This window comes from Panthera onca, chromosome E1 (assembly GCF_046562875.1).
Source record: "Panthera onca isolate mPanOnc1 chromosome E1, mPanOnc1 haplotype 2, whole genome shotgun sequence".
Lineage (NCBI taxonomy): Eukaryota > Metazoa > Chordata > Mammalia > Carnivora > Felidae > Panthera > Panthera onca.
The window spans coordinates 56079573-56107447 of record NC_138352.1 but is presented as its reverse complement, the minus strand read 5'-3'; the positions used below and the strand labels follow the sequence as shown (position 1 = coordinate 56107447).

General features: G+C 37.2%; 1 protein-coding gene across 1 annotated transcript; it reads left to right on the top strand.

The window, feature by feature from the left end:
- The first annotated feature begins 94 nt into the window (after nt 1-94).
- On the top strand, nt 95-27653 carry TOP2A (DNA topoisomerase II alpha). The gene is made up of 35 exons (XM_060646138.3): nt 95-228; nt 1084-1239; nt 1460-1550; nt 1815-1878; nt 3308-3453; nt 3607-3704; nt 4143-4355; nt 4739-4912; nt 5099-5200; nt 5315-5452; nt 6717-6855; nt 8057-8214; nt 8506-8631; nt 8892-9002; nt 9141-9246; nt 9338-9447; nt 9663-9755; nt 10578-10692; nt 10795-10916; nt 12417-12565; nt 14367-14598; nt 14791-14925; nt 15054-15254; nt 15431-15626; nt 17159-17250; nt 17352-17516; nt 17648-17731; nt 18934-19116; nt 19460-19550; nt 24728-24880; nt 25114-25240; nt 25360-25403; nt 25791-25931; nt 26490-26689; nt 27002-27653. The coding sequence occupies exons 1-35, from the start codon at nt 208-210 to the stop codon at nt 27128-27130; spliced, it is 4605 nt and encodes a 1534-aa protein (XP_060502121.1). The 5' UTR covers nt 95-207; the 3' UTR covers nt 27131-27653.
- Nucleotides 27654-27875: the final 222 nt, after the last annotated feature.

Genomic DNA, 27875 nt, shown 5'->3' with positions numbered 1-27875 from the left:
AAGCTATGATTGGTTTCTCAAGACGGAGCCTGTGAGAGCGAGTCAGGGATTGGTTCATCTGGTTTGGGCGGGCTCCAGGAAGGTTCAAATGCGACTGGAAGAACTTTTCTAACCGACGAGCGTCTGTGGAGAAGCGGCTAGTTCCGTGGTGGCCTCGTGGGTCCCGCCGGTTTAGTCGCTTGCACGACCCCCTTCACGACCGTCACCATGGAGGTGTCACCACTGCAGGTATAGCTCGTGAAAGGGGCGGTCGTGGAGGTTCAGCGCGGCCCGGCATCTCTCTGGCTTCAGGCGAAGGGTTAGGCTCCGGGGCTGTGGTCCGATCGCTGCCGGCCGGGAGCCGGTATTCCGCGTCGACCCGGTCTCCTGGGCTCGGCGGGATCGTGAAGAGGATAACACCACTTTATGGTGCTAGTATTGAAGTATTATCGGCTACTCTGGTTTCTGGGGTGTTGGGTTCTGTTTTACTGTCTCTAGGGTCAGTATTCCACTGGTCTGTATTATAATGGTCCGCGTGTGACTTTAAGCCGCACAGACAGATGCTTTCCTTTCCTTCCCTCCCGTTGAAAATGAGATTGATTGCCCCTGACCCTGGAAGGTGCAGAGCACTGCACGACGTTCCTATTGACGAGCCGGCAGGCCCGAGTTGCTTGGAATATGTCCCTTCTGTATTCAAAACGTTAACTTGGCCAAGGATCGAATCGATGGCCTTCCCAAACTGATGCTGAATAGAATCTGTTATGTGCCTGGGACATAGCGGGCACTCAGCAAATATTTGTGAAATGTATGAGAGAAGTGGGTGTATTTTATTGATGACATCTAAAACATTCAAGGAAACTATTTTCACGTCACGTGCACTTAATGTATGTTTATTCAATCCGACCCCTGGGAGCTTTGCTGCAAATTAACTTAAATTGCTGTGTTTGTACAAAACGATGTCAGCTCTACCAATACCTGGTAAGAGATTGTGATTTGTTACAGTGGGTAAATCATTACGGTGGGTGTTCTGTTTTTGTTTTTGTTTTTGTTTTTAATAAGCCTCTGATTAAAAAACCCTTTTCTACAATTTTCTAAAATTGCTAGCCTGTAAATGAAAATATGCTAATCAACAAAACAAAGAAAAATGAAGATGCTAAGAAAAGACTGTCTATTGAAAGGATCTATCAAAAGAAAACCCAACTGGAACATATTTTGCTCCGCCCAGACACCTATATTGGCTCCGTGGAATTAGTGACCCAGGTAAAACCACGTAATGAAATGCAGTTACCAAGTAGTTAAGATGTATACTTTTTCAGGTTAATTTGCTATATACTTCAGGTATTTTTAGTGTCACTAGAACCAGCCTGAGCTATCCTATGTATATTGTAGTATTTAATCCAGAAGACTTTACAGTAATCATAATGATAAGACAGAATAAATGTAGGGTAAAAGTAACTATATTTCTTTGCCTTATTTCTAGCAAATGTGGGTTTACGATGAAGATATTGGCATTAACTACAGGGAAGTCACCTTTGTCCCTGGGTTGTACAAAATCTTTGATGAGATTCTAGGTAAGTAAATTCTTTCACATAAAGATCAATCGGTCAAATCCTTCATAAGAAGTATCATTTCTAGCAAACCATGTAGCTGGCAAAAGTGGGGCAGTTTACTGGAGTCTAGCGATTTGAATTCTTTCCTAGAAGCAGCACTATGAATAAATGTTAAATTAATACCTGGGTAATATTACTCCTGTGCTGTTTTAGATTTTTTTTCTTTCTACATCTTAATGTTTTTAAAAATACTTTAATTGCTTACAAATGTGTATTTTCTTCCAGTCAATGCTGCAGACAACAAACAAAGGGACCCAAAAATGTCTTGTATTAAAGTCACAATTGACCCGTAAGTCTCTTGCATGGTCTTTTGTTTTGTTATAGCTCATTGTTACTGTTAGTTGCATTTGCTTTGCCTTGTACTAACATTGGCTTTCCCACCCCCCCCCCCCCTTACTTGCAAAAGTACAGAAAAGCAGAATGTTACAATGAACAATCTGTGATAACTACCACCCAGATCCAACAGTTATCAATACTTTGCTATATTTGCTTCATCTGTATTTTTTCTAAGTCATTTCAAAATAAATTACAGACATTATGACACTTCATCCCTAAGTATTTCAGTAAACATCTCCAATAAATGCTCTGTCTAAGCATTCTGGAATCTAGAGCTTTTTCTTCTCATGATGCTATTCAAGTAGGAAACCAGCAGGTGGTGATCGAGAATAATTGGATCTAATGTTTCTGGTTATAAATGCTGGGTGTCCCTTTATGGATACACGGGTGCATGTTTCACCTTTTTATTAGCCTGCTCAGTTATGGCATAAACTATATTTTAGGTTCTTTGGAGGAAGTGTGTTAATGATGTATTTGCTCCGAAGGACTTGATATCATAGTCTTTAAAAAAATGAGCTAGTTTTAGTCTTTTGTAGATAATCTTAAGCACTACTGGGAATAAGATCCATAGTGTGTGTCTGGTTATACCTAAAACTGTACTATCTTCTGAGAATTAACATAAAGTAGCTAAGAGAGAAATAAGTCCAAATAAATTTTTACCATTTTATTGGCCAGCAGGGAAGTTTACAATTGCTAATGTTTTTCCCTTTCATATTTGTTTTGCAATGTGCTTTGTTGGGTGGGAAAGCTAAGCAAGCTAGGGACAGTACAGATGATCCTCTTCAAAGCAGTATAATAGGGGTGCCTGGGTGAGTTGGTTAAGCGACAGACTCTTGATTTTGGCTCAGGTCATGATCTCACAGTGATAAGATCGAGCTCTGGAGCCCTGGAGAACAGCGTCAGGTTCCACACATAGTGTGGAACCTACTTGGGATATTCTCTCTCTCCCTCTCTCTGCCTGTCTCCCGCTTATGTGTGCGCTCTCTCTCTCTCTCAAAATAAAAAAATAAATAATTTTTAAAAAGCAAGCACTATAATAATATTGTTCCTGAATTTTGTCCTTTCCATTGGGCCTAAATCATTTCCCTTTGTTTATCCTAACATTTTAAAATTTCATATTTTTTTAGCATTATCGCTGTCTGCCCAGGTGTTGGAAAAGGATTCATTCTTTTTTCCTCTTGGCTCCTATTACAGGAGTGTCAGGAACTAAGCATGATGGGAAAGGTAGTTCATGCTGAATTTCAGAAGATATATACATGAAGAAGAGTCAATGAAATTGAGACTTGTCAATTTATAGATTTTAGAAATAATGATATTTAAATATGAAAATACTAAGCACTAGTTTACATCTGTTTTACAATAAAAGTTTCTTCTTTTCTTAGGGAAAACAATTTAATTAGTATATGGAATAATGGGAAAGGTATTCCTGTTGTTGAACACAAAGTTGAGAAGATGTATGTCCCAGCTCTCATCTTTGGACAGCTCCTAACTTCCAGTAACTATGATGATGATGAAAAGAAAGTAACAGGTAGAGTATTGAGGAAAATAAAGAACATATTGGTTGCTGAAAAAACACATCTTTTAAATGACTGTGGCATAAAAGTTAGAAATACTGGAATAAATCTCTATAATTGATTAACACTGACAGTGATAGCAAAGTATTTTACATTTATTTTCTCAGGTGGTCGAAATGGCTATGGGGCCAAATTGTGTAACATATTCAGTACCAAATTTACTGTGGAAACAGCCAGTAGAGAATACAAGAAAATGTTCAAACAGGCAAGTAAAGAAGTATTTTGTGCCTCCATTATAAGTTGTACTTCAGTGGGGTGCCTGGGTGGCTCAGTTGGTTAAGTATCTGACTTAGGCTCAAGTCATGATCTTCCCGTTCATGAGTTTGAGCCTGGCATCGGGCTCCGTGCTAACAGCACAGAGCCTGCTTAGTATCCTCTCTCTCTGCCCCTCCCCTGCTCATTCTATCTCTTTCTCTCTCAAAAACAAATAAATAAACATTTAAAATAAATGAATAATACTTTAGCAATGTATAACAGCATTAATGGTTGGTTTAACTCAACAAAATTTATAAGCTATTAAATCATGGGAAATTATTCATGAACATATATTAGGTTATTTTTTAGGACTTATAAATTTGTGTTTAGTTCTAGTTCGTTGTGAAAAGACTTGAATTTTTTCTCTTTCCTATTTTTTACTTGACAGACGTGGATGGATAACATGGGAAGGGCTGGTGAGATGGAACTCAAGCCCTTCAATGGGGAAGATTATACATGTATTACCTTCCAGCCTGATTTGTCCAAGTTTAAAATGCAAAGCCTAGACAAAGATATTGTTGCACTAATGGTCAGAAGAGCATATGATATTGCCGGATCCACTAAAGATGTCAAAGTGTTTCTCAATGGAAATAAGCTGCCAGTAAGTATTTTCTGGGGTGTTAAGGACAATGAAAGACTTTATGTGGTCATCATCAGAGGCAACACTGATTTTTTTTCTCATTTTATATATATATATATATATATATATATATATATACATTTTTTTTTTCTCTAATCGCTTCTTGGATACACTCCTGAAAAGAAAACAGTATGCTACATCTTTTTACTTAGCTCTTTTAAACTCACTAAAGGAAATGTCATTCTCAAACAGTCTCCTAAATAAATCCTTTTGTGCCCTTTAAGACCATTCTCTTATGCCCATTAGTGAACATTATTTCACTGGTTTTGAAAAATCCTCATGGTCTATCATTGAATACTTTTTACAACTTTTTTCTAATACCATAACTTTCAATTCCTGTGCAGGTAAAAGGATTCCGTAGCTATGTAGATATGTATTTGAAGGATAAGGTAGATGAAACTGGCAATCCGTTGAAAATTATCCATGAACAAGTAAACCCCAGGTGGGAAGTATGCTTAACAATGAGTGAAAAAGGCTTTCAGCAAATTAGCTTTGTCAACAGCATTGCTACTTCCAAGGTAATTTTATTTTTGTATTAATCATGATTTATCTTTACACAGAAGTGTTACTCTTTTATATAAAATGAATTTGAATATTTGGCTACCTTGGCATAAAGAGAGCTAAATTAAATTGTTTTCAATATTTGGTCATTATTATAATTTTGAGGATCCTAAGCTTTACAATTTGGTATTTTTCCCCATTAGGGTGGCAGACATGTTGATTATATAGCTGATCAGATTGTGACTAAACTTGTTGAGGTTGTTAAAAAGAAGAACAAGGGTGGTGTTGCAGTAAAAGCACATCAGGTATGGTATTTTAGCCTGTTTTTTTTCTTCTTCTCCTTCTAAAGACAAGGAAGAAGAGAAGGGCTATAAATAAAACCTAAGTTTTTAGTGATGTAATGTCAACTTTTCCTGCAGGTGAAAAATCACATGTGGATTTTTGTGAATGCCTTAATTGAAAACCCAACCTTTGATTCTCAGACAAAAGAGAACATGACTTTACAAGTCAAGAGCTTTGGATCAACCTGCCATTTAAGTGAAAAATTCATCAAAGCTGTGAGTACTTAGACGGATATAAGAAATAGAAACACCTTGCTTTATTGTCCATTGCCCTTCCCAGCCCTGCAAAAACAAAGATTCCTCCCACAGGTCTTCTGCCTCTGAAAAGGAAATAAAAAATAGCTTTCACCTCACTGGTCTTACTACAGCCTTAGTTACCATCCATATGCTTAAATTTCCCCATTACATACCACCATTTCGTTTAGATCACTTCTGAATTCAGCCCATTTAACTGCTTTCCTAACGTTGCCTCTCAGTTGACACATACAAAATTGACTCCGTTTTCTTTATACTCACTGACCTCTATACAAAGAGCTTCCCCAAAAACAAAACTATTTCCTGTTTTAGTAAAAGGTTCCAACTAAACACTAGTAAAAGTTTGCATAAACAAAGGTGGGAGCCTTCTCTTTACCCCCCTGCCTTGTCTCTAATCCAACCAGTAAGGTATCCATCTTTGGGGTACCTCAATAGCTTCTCACTATCATCTCTTTTCTGTATTACTATAATAGATTTTTGATGTTTATAACATTTCAGTCCTTTTTTTGTAGTGCTCTTGAGTAATCAAATAAAAACAGTTCAAATTCTTTAATGTGGCCTATAAGACCCTGACATCTCCAACCTCACCTCAGTGCACCTTTTTCCTATGTTACCTAAGCTTCATCCTACTGGCTTCAAATTACTCAGAAGCATTAGTACTCTTCCTTCCTTACAGCTTTTTCACATGGTAATCCTGCCTGGAATGCTCTTACTTAGCTAACTACTTTAGATCTTCAATGTCATTTCCTTAGGAAAGCCTTTACTTTCTACCCTTCTCCCCAACTAAGTTGGTTCCATTATAACAGTGGACGTACATTATTAGATATAGCACACTTTTCACTTATCCATAACACTCATCACTCTTATAATTTCTCCTTTTATTTCCATCTTCCTTGTTGTATCTTAAAGTCCATGAGGACAAGGACCATGACCAATTTGTTTTAACCGCTAGATCTCCAACGTGGATCTCAGTGAGTGCCTAGCACAATGTTAAGTGTGTAGTCAGTATATATTTATGGAATGAATGAGCCCAAAGGAACCAGTTCCCTCAGTTATGATAACCTAAGACAGGAAGACCTGTCATCCAATGTCTGGAAATTATTTTTTTGCCTCTTTTTAAATGTTGAATTATTATTATTTTTATTTTTATTTTTATAGGAGCTCACTTGTATTCTAGAGTTCTGACAGAACTCTTCTTCCCTAACATGAATCTTCTCATTTTCAGGCAATTGGTTGTGGTATTGTAGAAAGCATACTAAACTGGGTGAAGTTTAAGGCCCAAGTCCAGTTAAACAAGAAGTGTTCAGCTGTAAAACATAACAGGATCAAGGGAATTCCCAAACTCGATGATGCCAATGATGCAGGTACACAACTAATAATGTTTCCAAACTTCAAAACTTTTGGCTCAGTTATTTGTTTTACTCATTAACAGCATTTCCTTTGACATGTAATATTCAATGGAATATTTTTACTTGGTTAAAAATCAACCAATTTGGGGCGCCTGACTGGCTCAGTCAGAAGAGCATGCGACTTTTGATCTCAGGGTCATAAGTTTGAGCCCCACACTGGGTGGAGATTTACTTATTAAATAAATAAATTAACTAACTTTATAAAAAGGCATCACTTTAAAAAAAAATCTGCCAATTCCCTGTTATTGAACATTTAGATCATTTCTAATTTTTGGCTATTACAGTAATGTTGAGATGACTATTAAGAGTATAAAATAAGAATATCTATATAGTGATCTATTACCTAATGTAGAGGAGGAAAAAGTTTTCCTCAGCTCTCTTAAGTCCCTGGCTGGGTCTGAAAATTAAACTGATAAAGACAGGTTAATAGATGAAAAGCATACAAATTTATTTAATATAAATTGTACTGGACACAGGAGCTTTGGGTCTTCATAGGAAAATGAAGACCCAAAGAAATGGTTAAACCTGAGGGGTTTTTTTACGTCAGGTTTGAGGAAGAGTGAAAAGATATGATAAGGGCAAAGAGTATGAACTAAGTATAGTAAATGGGGAGGAAGCTCCGTGAGGCCTGTTCGTTCAGATTCTTTTCAGTGTCACTCTGGGAGATAAGAATGTTCCTTTCGACTCTGGTATATGGAGGGCACCTCTCACATGAGGGTTTCATGATCTGTTTCAATTCAGCTTAAAATATTCAATATGCCACGTGCCCTATTTTGGGGTATTATGTTCTGAACCCCATCACTAACATTTTTTAACATAATATATCAAATGAATGTTCTATAACAGTATAAATATCATGAGAAATGAGTCTAAGAGGGATGCCTGACTGACTCACTCAGTGGAGTGTGTGACTCTTGGTCTCAGGGTTGTGAGTTCAGGCCCCATGTTGGGTGTGGAGATTACTTAAAATCTTTTTTAAAAAGAAAAAGAAATTAGTCTAAGAAACTAGGACTTTTTTTTTTACTATGAACTTTAGTTCTAATATATATCTACTTATTAGTGTTTTATCATAAAACTATTAATAGCACATCTGAGTTAGTATATTTGAGGTTCAACTAAATGTGCCAAGAATTTAATTTGTGTATTTTTATTTTAGGGGGTCGAAATTCCAATGAGTGTACACTTATCCTGACTGAGGGAGACTCAGCTAAAACTTTGGCTGTTTCGGGCCTTGGCGTGGTTGGGAGAGACAAATATGGGGTTTTCCCGCTTAGAGGAAAAATACTCAATGTTCGAGAAGCTTCTCATAAACAGGTAGAACCATCTTTAGAATCTAAATCAAGTTTTATAATACAGGATTTTATGCTCATACTTCATTCCTTCACTGGCATTTTGAAATATATTTCAGATATTTATTATTATTTTAAGAAATTGGGTACATTGTAGCATATCTTAACAGATCTTTCTGACTTTACCTAATGTATAGGCTAATAACTGAAAATACTGAAGCTCAAGAAAACCCAACAATAAATAGTGTCCTATATCTTTGTTCTTTTCAAATTTATAAACAAAACATTACCTTTTTTTGGTATATGTCTATTTCAGATCATGGAAAATGCTGAAATTAACAATATCATCAAGATTGTGGGTCTTCAGTACAAGAAAAACTATGAAGATGAAGATTCATTGAAGACTCTTCGTTATGGGAAGATAATGATTATGACAGATCAGGTCAGAATTGCTTTCAAATATTTTAGATTGTTAACACTAAATTAAACATGTCTTACGGTTATTGCTTTCCTCCTATGTAAGGAAATTACTTAACTTGGAGCTATAATCATCACATATATATATATATTACATACTAAATGAGCAGATTTTCTTTTTTTTAATCCCCATAGAAAAGTTTTTGAGAAATTACCAGTAGGTCAGTCATTTGTTTTTGGTCTCAAAATAATTCTTTTGTGTTTTGGCTTTCCAAATATTTCTAGGACCAAGATGGTTCCCATATCAAAGGCTTGCTGATTAATTTTATCCATCACAACTGGCCCTCTCTTCTGCGGCACCGTTTTCTGGAAGAATTTATCACTCCTATTGTAAAGGTATATTAACTTCTAAATTACCATAATGGATATTTTAAGGCCCTAGTCAACCCTTTATACGCTTATAAGCCCAGTGGTGGACAGTATACAGGGGACCTAGGAGTATACAAAACCATAGCAATATCTTCTTTACCACAGGTGTCTAAAAACAAGCAAGAAATGGCATTCTATAGCCTTCCTGAATTTGAAGAATGGAAGAGTTCTACACCAAATCATAAAAAATGGAAAGTCAAGTACTACAAAGGTTTGTAAGAAAACCCGTATAGAACTTCTTATTTTGTTATATACCATTGTACAAGATTATATGGAGTAACTTAGTATTCTTGGCTGTATAGGTTTGGGCACGAGCACATCAAAAGAGGCTAAGGAATACTTTGCAGATATGAAAAGACATCGTATTCAATTCAAATATTCCGGTCCTGAAGATGATGCTGCCATCAGCCTGGTCAGTTTGAGTTCTGTTTCATACATACATTCTGGTTTTGTAAATCACTACTTTAGCTAGTCAATTGAAACATAAATTTTTATATAATAGAATATTTTATAGAATATGGAATGTTTTTGGTAAGCATATCTTAGAGAAAGGGACCATATGTTTGCTTAGTTTGTATACAAGAGATATTTTAGAACCTATTCGTATCAGTTTTTTCTAATTTGTAGGCCTTTAGCAAGAAACAGATAGATGATCGAAAGGAATGGTTAACTCATTTCATGGAGGACAGAAGGCAACGGAAGTTACTTGGCCTTCCTGAGGTAAAAAATCTTACATATCCTACAAAATGATGACTAGTTATTTCAGTAAAAAATTTAATAATGGATAACTATATAAATGTGATTGTTTAGACTACTACATAAATGTTTGTGGCCTGAAAGAAATTGCAAAAGCAATGCACTTTTTCCTAATTGTGTAGCAATTACATTGGCTTTATCTTTAAAACCTGTAAAATATGTCTGCATAATTCTGTATCTTTGAGAGACTTAAGAATTATCATAGAAATAATATGCTGACAATAGCCAAATTATGGAAAGAGCCTAAATGTCCATCAACTGATGAATGGATAAAGAAATTGTGGTTTATATACACAATGGAGTACTACGTGGCAATGAGAAAGAATGAAATATGGCCCTTTGTAGCAACGTGGATGGAACTGGAGAGTGTGATGCTAAGTGAAATAAGCCATACAGAGAAAGACAGATACCATATGTTTTCACTCTTATGTGGATCCTGAGAAACTTAACAGAAACCCATGGGGGAGGGGAAGAAAAAAAAAAAGAGGTTAGAGTGGGAGAGAGCCAAAGCCTAAGAGACTCTTAAAAACTGAGAACAAACTGAAGGTTGATGGGAGGTGGGAGGGAGGGGAGGGTGGGTGATGGGTATTAAGGAGGGCACCTTTTGGGATGAGCACTGGGTGTTGTATGGAAACCAATTTGACAATAAATTTCATATATTGAAAAAAAATAATATGCTGAAAGATTTTTTTGGTGTTAAATATTGTTAAGACCAGTGATCTTTTTTTTTTTTTTAATCTTTTTTATTTTAAACTAGATCATGTAATACTCTCTTTGGTCCCTCAGGATTACTTGTATGGACAAACTACCACATATCTGACATATAATGACTTCATAAACAAGGAACTTATCCTGTTCTCAAATTCTGATAACGAGAGATCTATTCCATCTATGGTGGATGGTGAGTTCCAATTCGTTAGCCTGTTTCTATCATACACAGAGATCAATGTCCAGAAATGGCTAAACTGAGGATACTAATATTTGCACTTCTTTCATTTTGAAGGTTTGAAACCAGGTCAAAGAAAGGTTTTGTTTACCTGTTTCAAACGGAATGACAAGCGAGAGGTGAAGGTTGCTCAGTTAGCTGGGTCAGTGGCAGAGATGTCCTCTTATCATCATGGTGAGGTAAACACAATCCATAATGTTTCCAGAAAGCATTATAACAGTAGTACCTGTAATATCATTTTCCAAACACTTAATGAGAGTACTTAGTGATATGAACACTGGTTCATCCACAGTAGAGGACAATTTGCTGAAATCTGTCAAATTATGAATGTGTTTACCCTTGGACCTAACAAATCTATTTCTAAAAATAATATCCTGATAGGTTACTCATAAATCTGCAAAGATCAATATTCAGAGATATTTAGTGATGTTTAATATAACTGATTCTAAAATTTAGACATCGAAAATGGCTATCAATTGGCAAATTGTTTTAGATTGTGACACATCTATGCCTGGAGTCAATGATATAACTGAAGTAAATCTGTGTGTACTAATGTTGAGAATATCCAGCCCATTGTGTGTGCAGAGAAAAAGCCAAAACAATACCTTAAGCAAAATGTCTACAAGGGTGTCCTCCCAGTTGTTAACTTTGGTTATCCCTGTCAATTGAAAAGGACAACTGTTCAATTTTTTATATGTCTGAATTGTTTGACTTTACACAAACATATTCCTTTTTATAGATTTTGTGATTAAATTCCATTTTTGCATTCACCATATGTATACATATTTTTAATGTTATTAGTTTTTGAGAGAGCAAGCAGGTGAGGGGCGGGGTGGTAGGGGAAAGCCATGGAAAGAGGATCCGAAGCCCTCTCTACACTGACAGCAGCGAGCCTAATGCAGGGCTGGAACTCACAAGCCATGAGATCATGACCTCTCCTGAAGTTGGACACTCAACCCAGGCACCCATGCATTCAATGTTTTATTTATTCTTGAGAGAGAAACAGAGGCAGAGCATGAGTTGGGGAGGGGCAGACAGAAAGGGAGGCACAGAATCCGAAAGCAGCCTCCAGGCTCTGAGCTGTCAGTACAGAGCATGATGCGGGGCTCAAACTAACGAGCCGCAAGACCATGACCTCAGCTGAAGTCAGATGCTTAACCAGCTGAGCTACCCACGTGCCACAGTTTCTAGTAATGATTGTCTTGCTTGTCACTTTTAATCAAAATGTTCACACAACAAACATTTGTTGAATGCTTACCATGCACCAGGTATATATTTAAAAATCAAATATGTTCTTTACTTCAAAGTATAATCACAATTTAACCAGAGGACCAACACACATTCACGCAACTACAGAATAAAGTGATGCATGCTAGAATAGAAATGAGCAAAGTGTTGTAACACAAAGGTGGAAATATTTCATTCTGCTGAGGCTGAAGAGAAGAGCTATGCCTTCAAGGTTAAGTAGGACTTGATAAAAACTATTAGAAGGCAAGAGCCCTCAACTTGGAGCCAGAAGTCTTCGGTTTAGGTACGTGTGCCATGTAGTTATCTGGGAAGAATCAATAAACATCTATGCCTCATAAAACCGTACACAATTATAGTGAGGTTTAGTTATAATGATATTTTTATTATTAAGAGCCTACAGATCGGATTAATGAATCTTTTTCCACCTCCAGATGTCACTAATGATGACCATTATCAATTTGGCTCAGAATTTTGTGGGTAGCAATAATCTGAACCTCTTGCAACCCATTGGTCAGTTTGGTACCAGGCTGCATGGTGGTAAGGATTCTGCTAGTCCTCGATACATCTTCACAATGCTCAGGTGGGTATGCTTTCAATTTCTAGTGAATTGCCATTTCTAATTTTGAAATAATTAGTTGGCCAAAAATATATAAATTCAGTTAATCAGAAAATGTGCTTTAGATGTAAATGCTTAGAGTATTAATTTTTTTTTAACTAGCTCATTAAAGTTTAATTATGCTACTCTTTATGATCAGTAGAAAGTCTAAATTCTATTTCAGTTTGACGGCCATGCCTTTGAGTTTCTTAGTTGTTTCCTTGCCAAACTAAATGTTTTTACTTCCGTCTCTTATGTTTTCTTCTCTTTCATCCTATTGAGCAGTGGTTCTCAACCAGGATAGATTTTTGCACTGCCACCCCATCTCCCAGAAGACATAGTAGTGTCTGGAGACATTTTTGATTGTCATGACTAGGGCAGCTGTGCTACATCTAGAAGGCAGTGGCCAGAGATACACCCTATGATGCATAGGACAGTCCCCCACAGCAAAAAATAATCTGACCCATAATGTCAATGCTCAGGTTGAAAAACCGTGCTGTGGACCTGGAGTCAGAGTAAAGAGTTTAATTCCTCTGAAATACCACAGCTGAAATCTTACTTCCTTTCTAAGTCTATGGAAAGTACACTATGAATGGTCGATTTTCAGCTGTCACCTTATTTAACCTTCCAGCAGCATTGGATACTTAATCACTTCACCCTCCTTGAAACTCTTCTTTATTTGGACTCTAAAACACTAGACTGTTGGCTTTCCTCATTTGTCTTCTTGGCTGGTCTCTCTCATCTTCCCAGCCTCTAACTTCTGGCCTGCCCCCAAAGCTCCTTCATTAGCTCTCTTTCCACTAGCTACACTCAACTTCCTATCCATGGATGATAGCCCATCCATCTAGACTCACAGTCCCAACCTGAATCTTGTAGAGCTGCCTACCCTCTCAAAATTTACTTCTTGGATATCTTATAAGCATCTCAAACCGAAGTCCAAAACAAAATTCTTAGCCTTCCTGTCTCAGTAAATGGGATGCTATCGTTCTAATTCTCAGACTAAAAACCTTGTAGTCACCTTTTTTCACGTTGGTATCCAATTCATCAGCAAATCCTATGGGTTTTGCATTAGAAAAATACTAAGGCATTCTGTTTACCTAAAGTATTTTAATATAGTCTACCATCCTTCTTTCATTCTTTATCCTTCATTCTTCATCCTTATAGTAGCCAGTTGATTTTTTTTAAATAGGCCACTCTGGTTCAGAACCTTCCAACTGCTTCGTTTAGAGCAAAATCTAAAGGACCTACATGATCTATGTGCCCACTCCCCATATGGTTTGATTGCATCTCATACTATTGCTGTTCCGAACACACCTGGCCTCTGCCTATACACAAATGTGCCAAGCACACCTTTCAGGGCCTTTAACTTACTGGTCCCTCTGCTTACACTACTCCTTCTCCAGATAACCGCATGATGGCTCATTCTCTCAATTTCTTCTCTGCTCTAATATTATCCTTTCAGAACGTGTGACCGTACCTTAGCACACTCAATCACTTTTACCTACTTTTTCTTTGTTCTTAGCATTTACCCCACCACCTGACAAAATGTATGTGCATTGTCTATCTCCCTGTAGTAGACTGTGAGCTCCTTAGAGACTTTATGTCTGCAGTGCCTAGCACATACAAAGCGCTCAATAAATACTGTTAAACAATTACTAGTCAGCAATTAAAGCCAAGGTAATATGGAAGGTTTTATGCATAGATATGAGACAATACTTGTCCTTCACAAGTTAAGTATCAAAGCCAGTATTTTTATAAAATAACATTCTTTGATTGTTTTCTTTAGCCCTTTGGCTCGGTTGTTATTTCCACCAAAAGATGATCATACATTAAAGTTTTTATATGATGACAATCAACGTGTTGAACCTGAATGGTACATTCCTATTATACCCATGGTGCTGATAAATGGTGCTGAAGGAATCGGTACTGGGTGGTCCTGCAAAATCCCGAACTTTGATATTCGTGAAGTTGTAAATAATATCAGGCGTCTGATGGATGGAGAAGAACCTTTGCCAATGGTAAGTATTCTGTGTGTATCAGGATCCTTCGTTTTCATCTGGTTTCAATTCATCAGGCTATATGGTTAAAGAGGACACATAAAATTTATTTCATACTTTAATATTCATTAGATTTATTGTTTAATGCTGTGGGGATTTCTGTTTTTAGTGTCACATTTAGAAAACCTGTTCTTCTTTAAAATACCAATTTAGCTTCCGAGTTACAAGAACTTCAGGGGTACGATTGAAGAGCTGGCTCCAAATCAATATGTGATTAGTGGTGAAGTGGCTATTCTTAATTCCACAACCATTGAAATCTCAGAACTTCCCATCAGAACATGGACCCAAGTACGTAACTGTGGGTTTTTTTTCTTTGATTTTTATGATCAAGGAAACACTTTGTACTACAGCTTGTTAAATACTCATAAGCCTGTGTTTTAGACACTTAACAAAAAGATTATTCTATCTTTCTTTAGACATATAAAGAACAGGTTCTAGAACCCATGTTGAATGGCACTGAGAAGACACCACCTCTCATAACCGATTATAGGGAATACCATACAGACACCACTGTGAAGTTTGTTGTGAAGATGACTGAAGAGAAATTGGCAGAGGCAGAGAGAGTGGGACTACACAAAGTCTTCAAACTCCAGACTAGTCTCACATGCAACTCTATGGTATGTCTTATTTTATGAGAGATCCATATGTTTCGATTTGTATTAAAGATCCACCAGTTTTAAAAGGATATCCTAGAATACTTTTATATTTCCGAAGAATAAATTCATTTCTCTAAAACCATTAAAGTTTAGCCAATTTATCTGTTCTTGTCTCTAATCTTGTTTTTCTTTTCTAGGTGCTTTTTGACCATGTAGGATGTTTAAAGAAATATGACACAGTGTTGGATATTCTAAGAGACTTCTTTGAACTCAGGCTTAAGTATTATGGATTAAGAAAAGAATGGCTACTAGGAATGCTTGGTGCTGAATCTGCTAAACTGAACAATCAGGCTCGCTTTATCTTAGAGAAAATAGATGGCAAAATAATCATTGGTATGTTTTTGGAATAATAACTGTCTATACAATTATGCCAAACTTTAAACATTTTTAGAGAGAATAATAGTGGGGAGGGAGGGCAAAATCCATTTAGTTCAGCTGGTTACTTATACAAGCATTTATTTTAAATACCTAGGCATTTATAGTTTGAAAAAGATAGCTCTTCTTAGACTATCTTGAGAAATCAATATTTAGTTGACATTTAGAATAGAGAGCTAGAAAAAGTACCTGTGTAAAGAGAAGAGAAGTTAGGTCTGTCTGATAGGGAAAAAAAGAGACTAGAAGGAAGCTTATAAATGGCTTATATTACAAGTAAATTGTGTACTGAAGACTGAGTTATGTCTCAGAAAAAATTTTTTTTTAAAAGACCTTCTAGAAGCACCTAAGTCAGGGTTTAAGTAACCAGGAAGTAAACAGTTTTGATAAAAGCTGGAGTATAAGGAAGGTTAAAAGAAATAGCTCAACCCTGTCCAGGGCTAAGTAGGAAAGCTAGGTAACTAACTTATGGGTTATAGGAGCAAGTCCCAAAACATGGCAACATGAGTTCCTTGTGATCACAGAATAATTTTCTGGTGGTACACAAAAATGTTTAACTTCATAGTTAAATGTTCAATTTCATGAATATTTTTAAAACTAATAACATTAACTGTCAGCTCCCTAATTTCATAAGACTGTTGCTTAAGGCGAGGCTAAAATGAGTAATATTGGACATGACTCAAAGAAAACTAAAAGTAAAGGTTGTATTTAGATGAAATAATGTGACTATCCAGTCTTCTTGAGTATAAAAATGTAGAGGGCCTAAACATGTAATCTGTATCAAATTAATTAATAAAATATGGCACTCAGAAATTCATTCTGAAATATCAGTAGCTAGTAATTCAATATCCCTCAAAGAGTAATAAATTGGCTGCAATAGTCCTTGGAAGAGAAAAAGGAAATGGATGCAGCATGGAGAAACCAATGGTTGGGTTGGTGGCACTAAAAACTTGCCCAACGAAATGTTGAAACGTTAATAAGGGAGTATAATTGACGTAGAGACTTATCAGAAATAAAGGTATGATTGTCTTCTATTCTTTTAAGAGTTATGATGGGGCGCCTGGGTGGCTCAGTCGGTTGAGCGTCCGACTTCAGCTCAGGTCACGATCTCACGGTCCGTGAGTTCGAGCCCCGCAGTCGGGCTCTGGGCTGATGGCTCAGAGCCTGGAGCCTGCTTCCGATTCTGTGTCTCCCTCTCTCTCTGCCCCTCCCCCGTTCATGCTCTGTTTCTCTCTGTCTCAAAAATAAATAAAACGTTAAAAAAATTTAAAAAAAAAGAGTTATGATTAGGTTAACAGTCTCATACATGATTTGACTGCCTGCCTTGTGGTAATTTACATCCACAGTGGTTTGGGGAGAAGACTTCTCTCTATACCAGGATATACAAATTTATGTAAGACAAAGACCATTTAATTTTTAGTTTTAATCTTTTGAATTAATATGGTACAACTCATGCTCAAACCCATTATCTATGTTTACTTTTATTTTAATAGAAAATAAGCCAAAGAAGGAATTAATTAAAGTTCTGATTCAGAGGGGTTATGATTCTGATCCTGTGAAGGCTTGGAAAGAAGCCCAGCAAAAGGTAATCTCTTGGTTAGCATTTTTCTATGTTACCAAAGACTGTGTATAATCTGTCTCTGTTTCACATGTCCTGTTAAAGCTACATTTTAATTCCTCCTTTAGGTACCAGATGAAGAAGAAAATGAAGAGAGTGACAATGAAAATGAAGCCGAAAAGGGTGACTCTGTAAAAGATTCTGGACCAACCTTCAACTACCTTCTTGATATGCCTCTTTGGTATCTCACCAAGGAAAAGAAGGATGAACTGTGCAAGCTGAGAAATGAAAAAGTGAGTTATTGGTAGAGGGTACATGTCGCTTAGTTGTTTTAGTAGTGAAAGTAAAAACTGCTTCATGAAAATTATGTGCTATTTATTTATGCCCATAAATTAACTCTTAATTTTCTGACTATCTTATGAAGGAACAAGAGCTAGAAACATTAAAGAGAAAGAGTCCATCAGATTTGTGGAAAGAAGACCTAGCTGCTTTTATTGAAGAGCTGGAGGTGTGTCGTTTATAATGTCTGCGTTAGAGTTTTTGTTTTATTTTTTTAATTATTTTTAAGGTTATTTATTTGTTTTTGAGAGAGTGAGAGCGAGCATGGGAGAGGGGCAGAGAGAGGCGGGGAGAGAGAGAATCCCAAGCAGGCTTTGCACTGTCAGCACAGAGCCCGATGTGGGGCTCAAACTCACAAACTGCGAGATCTTGACCAGACCGAATCAAGAGTCAGACGCTTAACAGATTGAGCCACCCAGGTGCCCCAAGAGTTATTATTAATGAAATAGTACATTCCAGCAGTATACCTCTTTGTCAAGAAATTTCACAATTGGCAAATAGAAAGGATATACGAGGCATAAGGAAACATTCCAAGATAACACATAAAAGAACGGATTGTTAGGATAAAGTAAATGATACTGGGAAGCATACTACCTAGAAGGTTTTGGACAAAGAGAGCAAAGGGCAAGAGCTGATTTCTGACTTATTGAAACTGAGAAGATAAAGAATTTAAATGTGTAAGAAGACCAACCCAGTCCCCCAAGTCAACCTAAAAGGACAAAGATACTTACCTTCAGGATTAGCTAATCAGTTTCAGAAGATACTTTGTTACCTAAATCTCACTAATTTGCTTTGTTTTCCAATATTATTTTAAGATAAGAAAAGCATTTCATAAACTAAGTTATAATGCTTACCATGCAGTTTTATATTATTACACTTAGGTATGGATGTACAAGTAGAGTTCCACCCTTTCTCACTTCTTATTTAAGTTTACAAATATATATATATGTACCTATGTATTTTATCCCTAACCCAGTTTCCCCTTTTTATCGTCAGCAGTTTAAATGGTGGAATCAAGAGTAGAACCCAATCTTCTGTCTCCACACTTGTCAAAGTGGGCCTTAGTTATATATTCACTATTATTGGTGATATACTTAGTTGTATAGTTTATCACAAATTTACCTTAAGATGTGGGGTGCCTGGCTGGCTCAGTCAGAAGAACATGTGACTCTTGATCTTGAAGTCCTGAGTTCAAGCCCCACACTGGATTTAGAGATTGCATACATACATAAAATTTTTAAAAATTTTTATATTAAGATGTACAGATTGAAATCAGTTTGACTGTTGCCTTTTATTCTATTCCTATAACTAGCCTAGATTTTGTATTGTCTTTGTTGGCTTATAAACTTGCTTTCTTTTACCCCTTTGTAGGCTGTTGAAACAAAGGAAAAACAAGAAGAGCAAATAGGACTCCCTGGGAAAGGGGGGAAAGCAAAGGGGAAAAAAATACAGATGGCTGAAGTTTTGCCTTCTCCATGTGGGAAAAGAGTCATCCCCCGAGTGACCATAGAGATGAAAGCAGAGGCAGAAAAGAAAATTAAAAAGAAAATTAAGGTAATACTCTTGAAAAGTTATACACTAAAATACTTGAAACCTATTTCAACTTAAAATTGAATAAATGATATTATAAAATTTCTAAGCCCATAGTTTGTAAGTTATCCTATATTTAATCAAAACTTGTCTTTCCTGTGAACCTAATTTTTTTTTTTTTTTTTTTTTTTTGGTGTTTAAGTATCTTGAAAAAGTCATGCCCATACCTTTATTCATAGCTCTTAACCAAAACTTAAAGAAAAAAATCACTCTTTGACCAGATATATATTTGTATATTTGACCTTACATTATTCCAAATAATAAGTTGACAGAACTTGACCATCTTTGTCTTGCTCTCTCTTATTAGAGTGAAAACACTGAAGGGAGCCCTCAAGAGGATGGTATGGAACTAGAAGGTCTGAAACAAAGGTTGGAGAAGAAACAGAAAAGAGAGCCAGGTATTAAAACATTTTAAGTAAAATTATAGAGTTGAGATTAAATTTTGTCTGTTACCTAGTATATTCTGCATACATGTTCAGTACTAACATGATGGAGGACTATGTCTGAAGTTTACTTGAACCTCCCTAACACTGTCCTTGGATTTGATTTATTTTAGAAGAGATCATTTTGAAATAATTCGTTAATTTGGCAACTTGAATTCCTTAGTTGGGAATCTAAAGAAAACACACTCAGTTTATTAGATTTCACTTTCTAGCCAGTTAAAAGGCCTTGATGTATATTATATAAAGCTTCTTGAGAACAGTGAGCACATCTTAGTCATGTTTGTATTACCCCTATAGTTGAATACCATATAACCATGTCTGGGTTGTAAGTAGCACCCAGTAAATTAAATTTAAGAGTTTTACTACACAGGGACGCCTGGGTGGCTCAGTTGGTTAAGCGTCCGGCTTAGGCTCAGGTCATGTCACAGTTTGTGGGTTCGAGCCCCGCATTGGGCTCTGTGCTGACAGCGCAGACCCTGGAGCCTGCTTCAGATTCTGTGTCTTCCACCCGCCCCCCCACCCCTCTCTCTGCCCCTTCCCAGCTTGTGCGCGCTCGCTCTCTCTCTCTCTCTCTCTCTCAAAAATAAATATTTTTTAAAAAAGAATTTTACTGGCCATTTGATTATGCCCTCACTGAGTATCTACTTTTTTTAACTTCTTCATTAAGATATTCACATACCAGGGGCGCCTGGTGGCTCAGTCGGTTAAGTGACCGACTTCAGCTCAGGTCATGATCTCACAGTTTGTGGGTTCGAGCCCCACGTCGGGCTCTGTGCTGACAGCCTGGAGCCTGCTTCGGATTCTGTGTCGCCCTCTCTCTCTGTTCCTCCCCCGCTCACACTCTCTCTCTCTCTCAAAAATAAATAAAGATTTAAAAAAATTAAGAAAAAAAAATTCACATATCAAATTCATCCATTTAAAGTATACCTTCAATCATTTCAGTATACTCAACAGTTTTAAAACACTTTTTTGTCCCAAAAAGAAACACTTTACCCATTAATGGTCACTCTCTCTGTTTCCTCCCAATTTCCCCTCCCCCTATGCAATCATTAATCTACTTTCTGTCTCTAGATTTACTTACTCTGGACATTTCATATGAATGGAATCATATATACGTGGTCTATTGTGCCTGGCTTTTTTCACTTAGCATACTTACAAGGGTGGTCCATGTAGTAACATGTATCAATACTTCATTCTTTTTTATTGCCAAATAGTATTTCACAGTATGGATATACATTTTATTTGTTCATTGGTTGATAGGTATCTGGCTTGTTTCCACTTTTTGGGTATTGTGAACACTGCTATGAACATTCACATATAAGTATTTATGTGGGCTTCATGGGTTTGTTTGTTTTTAAGTAGGCTCCACGCTGGGTGTGGAGCCCAACCCAGGGGCTTGTACTCACGACTCTGACATCAAGAACTGAGCTGAGATCAGGAGTCAGGTGCTTAACTGACTGAGCCACCCAGGTGCCCCCGTGGACTTAATGTTTTGATTTCTTTTGGATAGATACGTAGGAGTGGAATTGTGTGGGGTGATAGGATTTTTCAACGTTTTGTTTTTTTTTTTTTTTTTAATTTTTGGGACAGAGAGAGACAGAGCATGAACGGGGGAGGGGCAGAGAGAGAGGGAGACACAGAATCGGAAACAGGCTCCAGGCTCCGAGCCATCAGCCCAGAGCCTGACGCGGGGCTCGAACTCACGGACCGCGAGATCGTGACCTGGCTGAAGTCGGACGCTTAACCGACTGCGCCACCCAGGCGCCCCATGGATTTTTTATGTTTAACATTTTGAAGAACCCTCTGCACTGTTTTTCAGAGCAGCTGCACCATTTTACATTCCTTCCAGCAATGTAGAAGGGTTCCAGTTTCTCCACATCTTCACCAACACTGTTAATTCATTGTCACTCTTTTTCATTCTAGCCATGCTAGTGGATATGAAGTGGTTATCTCACTGTGGTTTTGGTTTGCATTTCCCTATTAGCTAATGATTGAGTTGAGTATCTTTTCATGTTGCTTGTTGGCCTTTTATATTTCTTTGGAAAAATACCTATTCAGACCCTTGGCCCATTTTTTAAAAATCTTTTTTCTTAATGTTTATTGAGAGAGAGAGGGAGACCCAGAATCTGAAATAGGCTCCAGGCTCTGAGCTGTCAGCACAGAGCCCACCTAGGGGCTCAAACTCCCCGCAAGATCATGACCTGAGCCGAAGTTGGATGCCCAACCGACTGAACCACCTAAGCGCCCCTTTATTTTTATTAAAAAAAATTTTTTTTTAATGTTTATTTATTTTTGAGAGAGACAGAGACAGAGCGCGAGCAGGGGAGGGGCAGAGAGAGAAAGGGAGACACAGAATCTGAAGCAGGCTCCAGGCTTTGAGCTGTCAGCACAGAGCCCAACGCGGGGCTCGAACTCACGAACTGCAAGAACATGACCTGAGCCCGAATTCAGTTGCTTAACTGACTGAACCACCCAGGCACCCACCCCCAAAAAATTTTTTTTAATGTTTATTTATTTTTGAGAGAGAGAGAGTGTAACAGAGTGTGGGGGTGGGGTGGGGGGCAGAGTGAGAGAGAGACACAGAATCTGAAGCAGGCTCAAGGCTCTGTGCTGTCAGCACAGAGCCCTATGTGGGGCTCAAACTCACGAACTGCCATATCATGACCTGAGCTAAAGTCCAACACTTAACTGACTGAGCCACCCAGGCAGCCCGCCCATTTTTTTAATTGAGTTGTCTTTTGTTGTTGTTGAGTTTATTGTAAGGTTTCTTTATGTATTCTAGATGCCAGTCCTTTATCAGATACATAATTCTCAAATATTTTCTCCTATAGATTATTTTTTTTATTTTCTTGATGATGTCCTTTGAAGCACAAGTTTTGTTTTGTTTTTTTAACTTTTCAACCTCTAAGAACAGTTTATTCTATTGTTTTTAATGTAATTTATTTTTTTTAATTTACATACAAGTTAGTTTAATTTACATACACACACACACACACACCACATCTTCTTTATCCATTCATCCATTGATGGACATTTGGGCTCTTTCCATACTTTGCCTATTGCTGATAGGAAGCACAAGTTTTTAATTGCGATGAAATCTAAATTATCTTCTTTTTTTCCTTTTGTTGCTTGTGTTTTTGGTATCATATCTAATCTTTTGCCAAGTCCAAGGTCATGAAGATTCACCCCTATGTTTTCTTCTAAGAGTTTTAGTTTTAGCTCTTACTTTTAGGTCTCTGATGAATTGTGAATTAATTTTTGTATGTGGCATTAGGAAGGAGTCCAACTCCATTCTTTTGCATGTGGATATCCAGTTGTCCCAGCACCATATTGAAAAACCTTTTTTCCCTATTAAATTATCTTCACCCTTGTCAAAAATCAGTTAGTCATAAATATTAAGGTTTATTTATGGATTCTCAACTCAATTCCTTTGATTGATCTGTAAATCTAACCTTGACTGTCTACTTGTTTTTACTTTGAGATAGCATGTGCGAGAGGGGGAGAGAGGCAGAGAGAGAGAGAATCTCAAGCAGGCTCCATGCTCAGTGTGGAGCCCGATATGGGGCTCAATCCCACAACCTGAGCATGACCTGAGCCAAAATCAAGATTCAGACACTCAACCAACTAAGCCACCCAGGCGCCCCAAATATCTACTTTTAATAGATAATGTGTGCTCAGTTCTGTGGGGAATGAAAAGATGAATAAAACAGATGAAAACATCTTAGTATCAAACTAAAGAAGTAATAAAAGCATGCCAAATTGTGCAAAATTATATTAACTTTAAACCTAGCTAGCAGTCGGTTAGCATATAAAACCAATGAATCAGTTGAATGTTTTGAGCATTCATGTTCCCATTACTCTCAAATAATGTGAGGGCACAAGAAGTGGGAGAGCATGGTGTTTACCTTCAAGAGGTTTATCAAGAAAGTTAAAGCAATATATACTAGCCATTGTAGGAACTGAGAGAAAGGCGAGATCAGTGTGGGTGCATGTACATTGTAGAGGCTTTGTGAGAGAGGTAAAACTTGGGTTACAGTCCTGAAGAGTGGATAAGATTTAGGTATTCTAGATTAGGAAAAGAAAAATGGGCATATAATATGCATGGGACAATGAGAAGACCTCCTCAATGGGGGCCGAGGGGCACGCTCATATTGGGAAATAGTAAAAAAAACAGAACAAAAAAACTTAAACTAGATGACGGAGAGATAGAAAACCAGATTGTTGGAGGATGCTGGATAAGATTAGATTCAACTAGGAAATCTGACGTAGATAGGTATACTGACAAGAATATGAAGGATGGTATAAGATCAGTGAGGGTGCTGCCCTTCTCTTTGGGCCAGGACTAGTGACTTTAAACCTCCTTACTCGGCCGTTAAACACCTTCAAGGTTTCATCCTAGCCATTCTTTTCTGTTTGAATTGTCTCCCTTGCCTTGACTTCAACAATAACCTTCTGTTGATCTTGCATCTATTCTTGCCCCTTTCCAATCACTACCCTGCAACCTGAGAGAACTTTTTAAAATTCAAATCTGGTTATATTGGTTCCCTGTTTAAAACAAAATCCTTGGGGTTCCTGAATGGCTTAATCCGTAGAGCATGCAACTCTTGATCTTGAGGTCATGGGTTCAAGCCCCACATTGGATGTACAGCTTACTTAAATAAGTAATAAATAAAAATTTAAAAATGTAAAGGCTTAACAAGACCAGCCTCTCTCCCTGCAACTTCTGTTTTCTAGCCATAATGGATTTCTTTCATTTTCCTAAATGTACTGTTTTCCCCACAGGTCCTTTGTACATGCCATTTTCTGCGCTGTAATATTTCATTACCCACTTGCCTTCAACTAGTTCATTCTAAACTTGAGGTCTCAGCTCAAGCATTTCTTGGAACAGTCTTCTTATTTAAATACATACACACATGCCTCATACCCTACATAGACACATTATATTTATTTATGGGATTAGATGACCAAGCTATATAAGCTCGATAGGAAGAGGGACTATCCGTTTCCATTCACCGTTGTATTCTCAATACTAGCACAGAGCTCAATAAATACTTGAAAGATGGATGGATGGTAGATGGAGAAAAGTGTGGCTAAGAATATATGAAAGTGGTTAATTCCTATCTCCCTTCTAGGTACCAAGACAAAGAAGCAAACTACGTTGCCATTTAAACCAGTCAAAAAAGGAAAGAAGAGAAACCCCTGGTCTGATTCAGAATCAGATATGAGCAGTAATGAAAGTGACTTTGATGTTCCCCCACGAGAGATAGAGCCACGGAGAGCAGCAAGTAAGCACAAGCGAACAACATGCTAGATATGTTGCAAGATCTGGGCCAGTGTATTTCAGGGCACAAATCCCAGAAATTATTATATACTAGAGCGGTAATTACTAAGTTTTTAAAAAACTACAGCATCTTTTAGGATATTAAACTAAAGCTTAAATCTTCATGAATTGTTATAGCAATCTGTGAATTACATATTTCTGTTCCCCTCTTTTATTCTTTGATGTATTTTTTTATAGCAAAAACCAAATTTACAGTGGATTTGGATTCAGATGATGATTTCTCAGATTTTGATGAAAAAACTCAAGATGAGGATTTTGTCCCATCAGATGTTAGCCCAGTTAAGACCAAAACTTCCCCACCAGTGTAAGTATCTTCTCTAACATGAATCTTATCATCGTGATTATTGTCAATAGTCAATGATACATTCTTTGACGCATGTAGAATTGGTTGTCAGGATGTTGATGGTTTCTTCTTTATTCTAGACCTACTAACAAAGAACTGAAGCCACAGAAGAGTGCCACATCAGGTATGTATTTAATTAAAAACAGTGAGATGTCTGCTTCACTGGGGCACTTGGGTCTAGTGGGTTCTAATCTGGACTACGTTATCCGAGTCCTGCCTTGGAAGATAAATGTGGGTTCTTGTTAGCATTGCGTTGATGTTGTTCATTAGGGTTAGTTTTGCACAGAAACAGGTTCTATACTTAATATACTGAAAGTCATCACATGCTTGCTGGGTGCTAGAGGTACAAAAAATATCTGCTGATGAAGAATCCAGAAATTAGAACAAAGTTGTAAGAGTATGTTTTAAATATTCTAGAAAAGTCACAGACTTGGTATTTAAATGGGAACTCAGAGAAGGAAATGGATTTTTGTGTGTTGCTTATATGTGCTATTTTCCTTTCCATTTGAAGTAACGGACCTTGATGCTGGTGGTGCCAAGGACAGTGTACCACCTTCTCTAGATTCTCCGGCCGCTGATTTCTCAGCTGAAACTGAAATCATAAACCCTGTTTCTAAAAAGAAGGTAGCGGTGAAGAAGACAGCAGCAAAAAGTGAGCCTCAGTCTTTCAAAAGGGTTAATGTTAGGATTAAGAAGCTGGCTACCACAAATGAATTCAATTTTTTATTCCCAAAAATTACTATTAATATTGAAATTAAACCTTTCCCAAGTGAAAGCAAATATTTAGATCTTTGTGATCAAAACTGGTGGTCAGAAGGTCTAAAATCAGCATATATCTCAAAATGCCAGGTGTTATCTATCTCATTATCTATGACAGGGATAAGGTTTATAAACAGTTGCAAAGGTTTAATGTAAAACATACCTATAAAAAAATTAGATGCTGAGGCTCCTGGATGGCTCAGTTGGTTAAGTGTTCCACTCTTGATCTCAGCTCAGGTCTTGATCTCAGGGGCATGAGTTCAAGCCCCGCCTAGTAAAATAGGAGCCTACTTAAAAATACTTAAGAATAGTTTTGATTCTCTAATGTACTTTCAGCTCTATTAGATTTTTTCCTATGTTAAATGTAAGCATTCAACAGCTTGCTAAAGAAAGTCCACAGTAGAATAATCCATCTAGCGTGGACATGATGAATGCCTATGTTGACTTGCAGGTCAGTCTTCCACCTCCACTACAGGTGCCAAAAAAAGGGCTGCACCAAAAGGAACCAAAAAGGAGCCAGGCTTGAATTCTGATGTCTCTCAAAAGCCTGATCCTCCCAAAACCAAAAATCGCCGCAAAAGGAAGCCATCCACTTCTGATGATTCTGACTCTAATTTTGAGAAAATGATTTCTAAGACAGTCACAAGCAAGGTGAGTATTTATCCTAGTTCGTCTGTTTGCTATAGCTGTTTTAAAATGCATAATTAAGATTTGCTCTTAATCTGACACATTTTTTAAGAAAATAAATTTAAATCTCCTAATCCATTTAGCTTTTACTTACTGTATCACAGTTACATTTAAAAATATGCCACTTAGTCAATGAGAGACTAGCCTTAGATCTATTTCTTACTACTTATTAGAAGGTGGGAAACTTCTTGAATTATAGTCTGTTGATATAGTTTTTCCAGTGAAATGTTGCTGTCAGACTAACATTGTGCAAATTACATGGACTTCCTCTTGTAGAAATCCAAGGGGGAGAGTGAGGATTTCCATCTGGACTTAGACTCAGCTGTGGCTCCTCGGGCCAAATCTGGACGGGCAAAGAAACCTATAAAGTACCTCGAAGAATCAGATGAAGATGATCTGTTCTAAAATGTGATCATTTTAAGTAATGGTCTTATTGAGCCCAAGACTGATTTTAGAGTTACCTGAATCCCTTAATTTCCTCCCTTCTGAATTTCATTTGGGGAAGGTAGTTTTAATGCCGAATCATCAAAGTGAAGTGTGTAAAGCCCAAGTATCCCTTCCCTTTTTATAATACTGTCTAAATAGTGACCACCTCATGGGCATTGTTTTCTTCTCTGCTTTGTCTATGTTTTGACTGTCTTTTCTTTTGTCTTTAGAATCTGATTTTAAATTCTTCTGGACTCTAGAGATAGTTGTGTGGCCACTTCAGCATAATACAGTTTACTGACCATTCATTAAGCTAAAATTGTTATAAAAGTGTCTATTCTGCCTCCTTTCAGTTTCCTACTTTCTGTAAATATGAGATAGAGCATGATTAATTCTGTTTTACCTTAAAATTTAGGTAATTTTCCATCAGATAGAACTTTATAGTTCTAATACAAATACTCCCCACTCAGCCTTTTATGTGCTGAATTTCGGCTCAAGCAATTACTCATATTCTTTATATCCTTTTGAATATTAGCAGAGGCTGAAGAAAACACCTTGGCTGTGTCTGCATAACCTCAACACAGTCAATAGGATGAAGAAAATTAGACCATAAGTTATGTGACTGTCTCAGCTCTTGACTTGTCCCCTTGGGCTGTCTCCAAGTCCAAATCTCCCAAAGAACAAATGTCTAGGGAGCACTGGATTGCAGAAAAGTGGAGGACAG

Coding starts and splice junctions, on each gene's coding strand:
- TOP2A (XM_060646138.3), top strand. CDS start 208: ATGGAGGTGTCACCACTGCAG. Junction 1,879..3,307: donor ATTAAAGTCACAATTGACCC/GTAAGTCTCTTG, acceptor TTCTTTTCTTAG/GGAAAACAATTTAATTAGTA. Junction 4,356..4,738: donor TCAATGGAAATAAGCTGCCA/GTAAGTATTTTC, acceptor ATTCCTGTGCAG/GTAAAAGGATTCCGTAGCTA.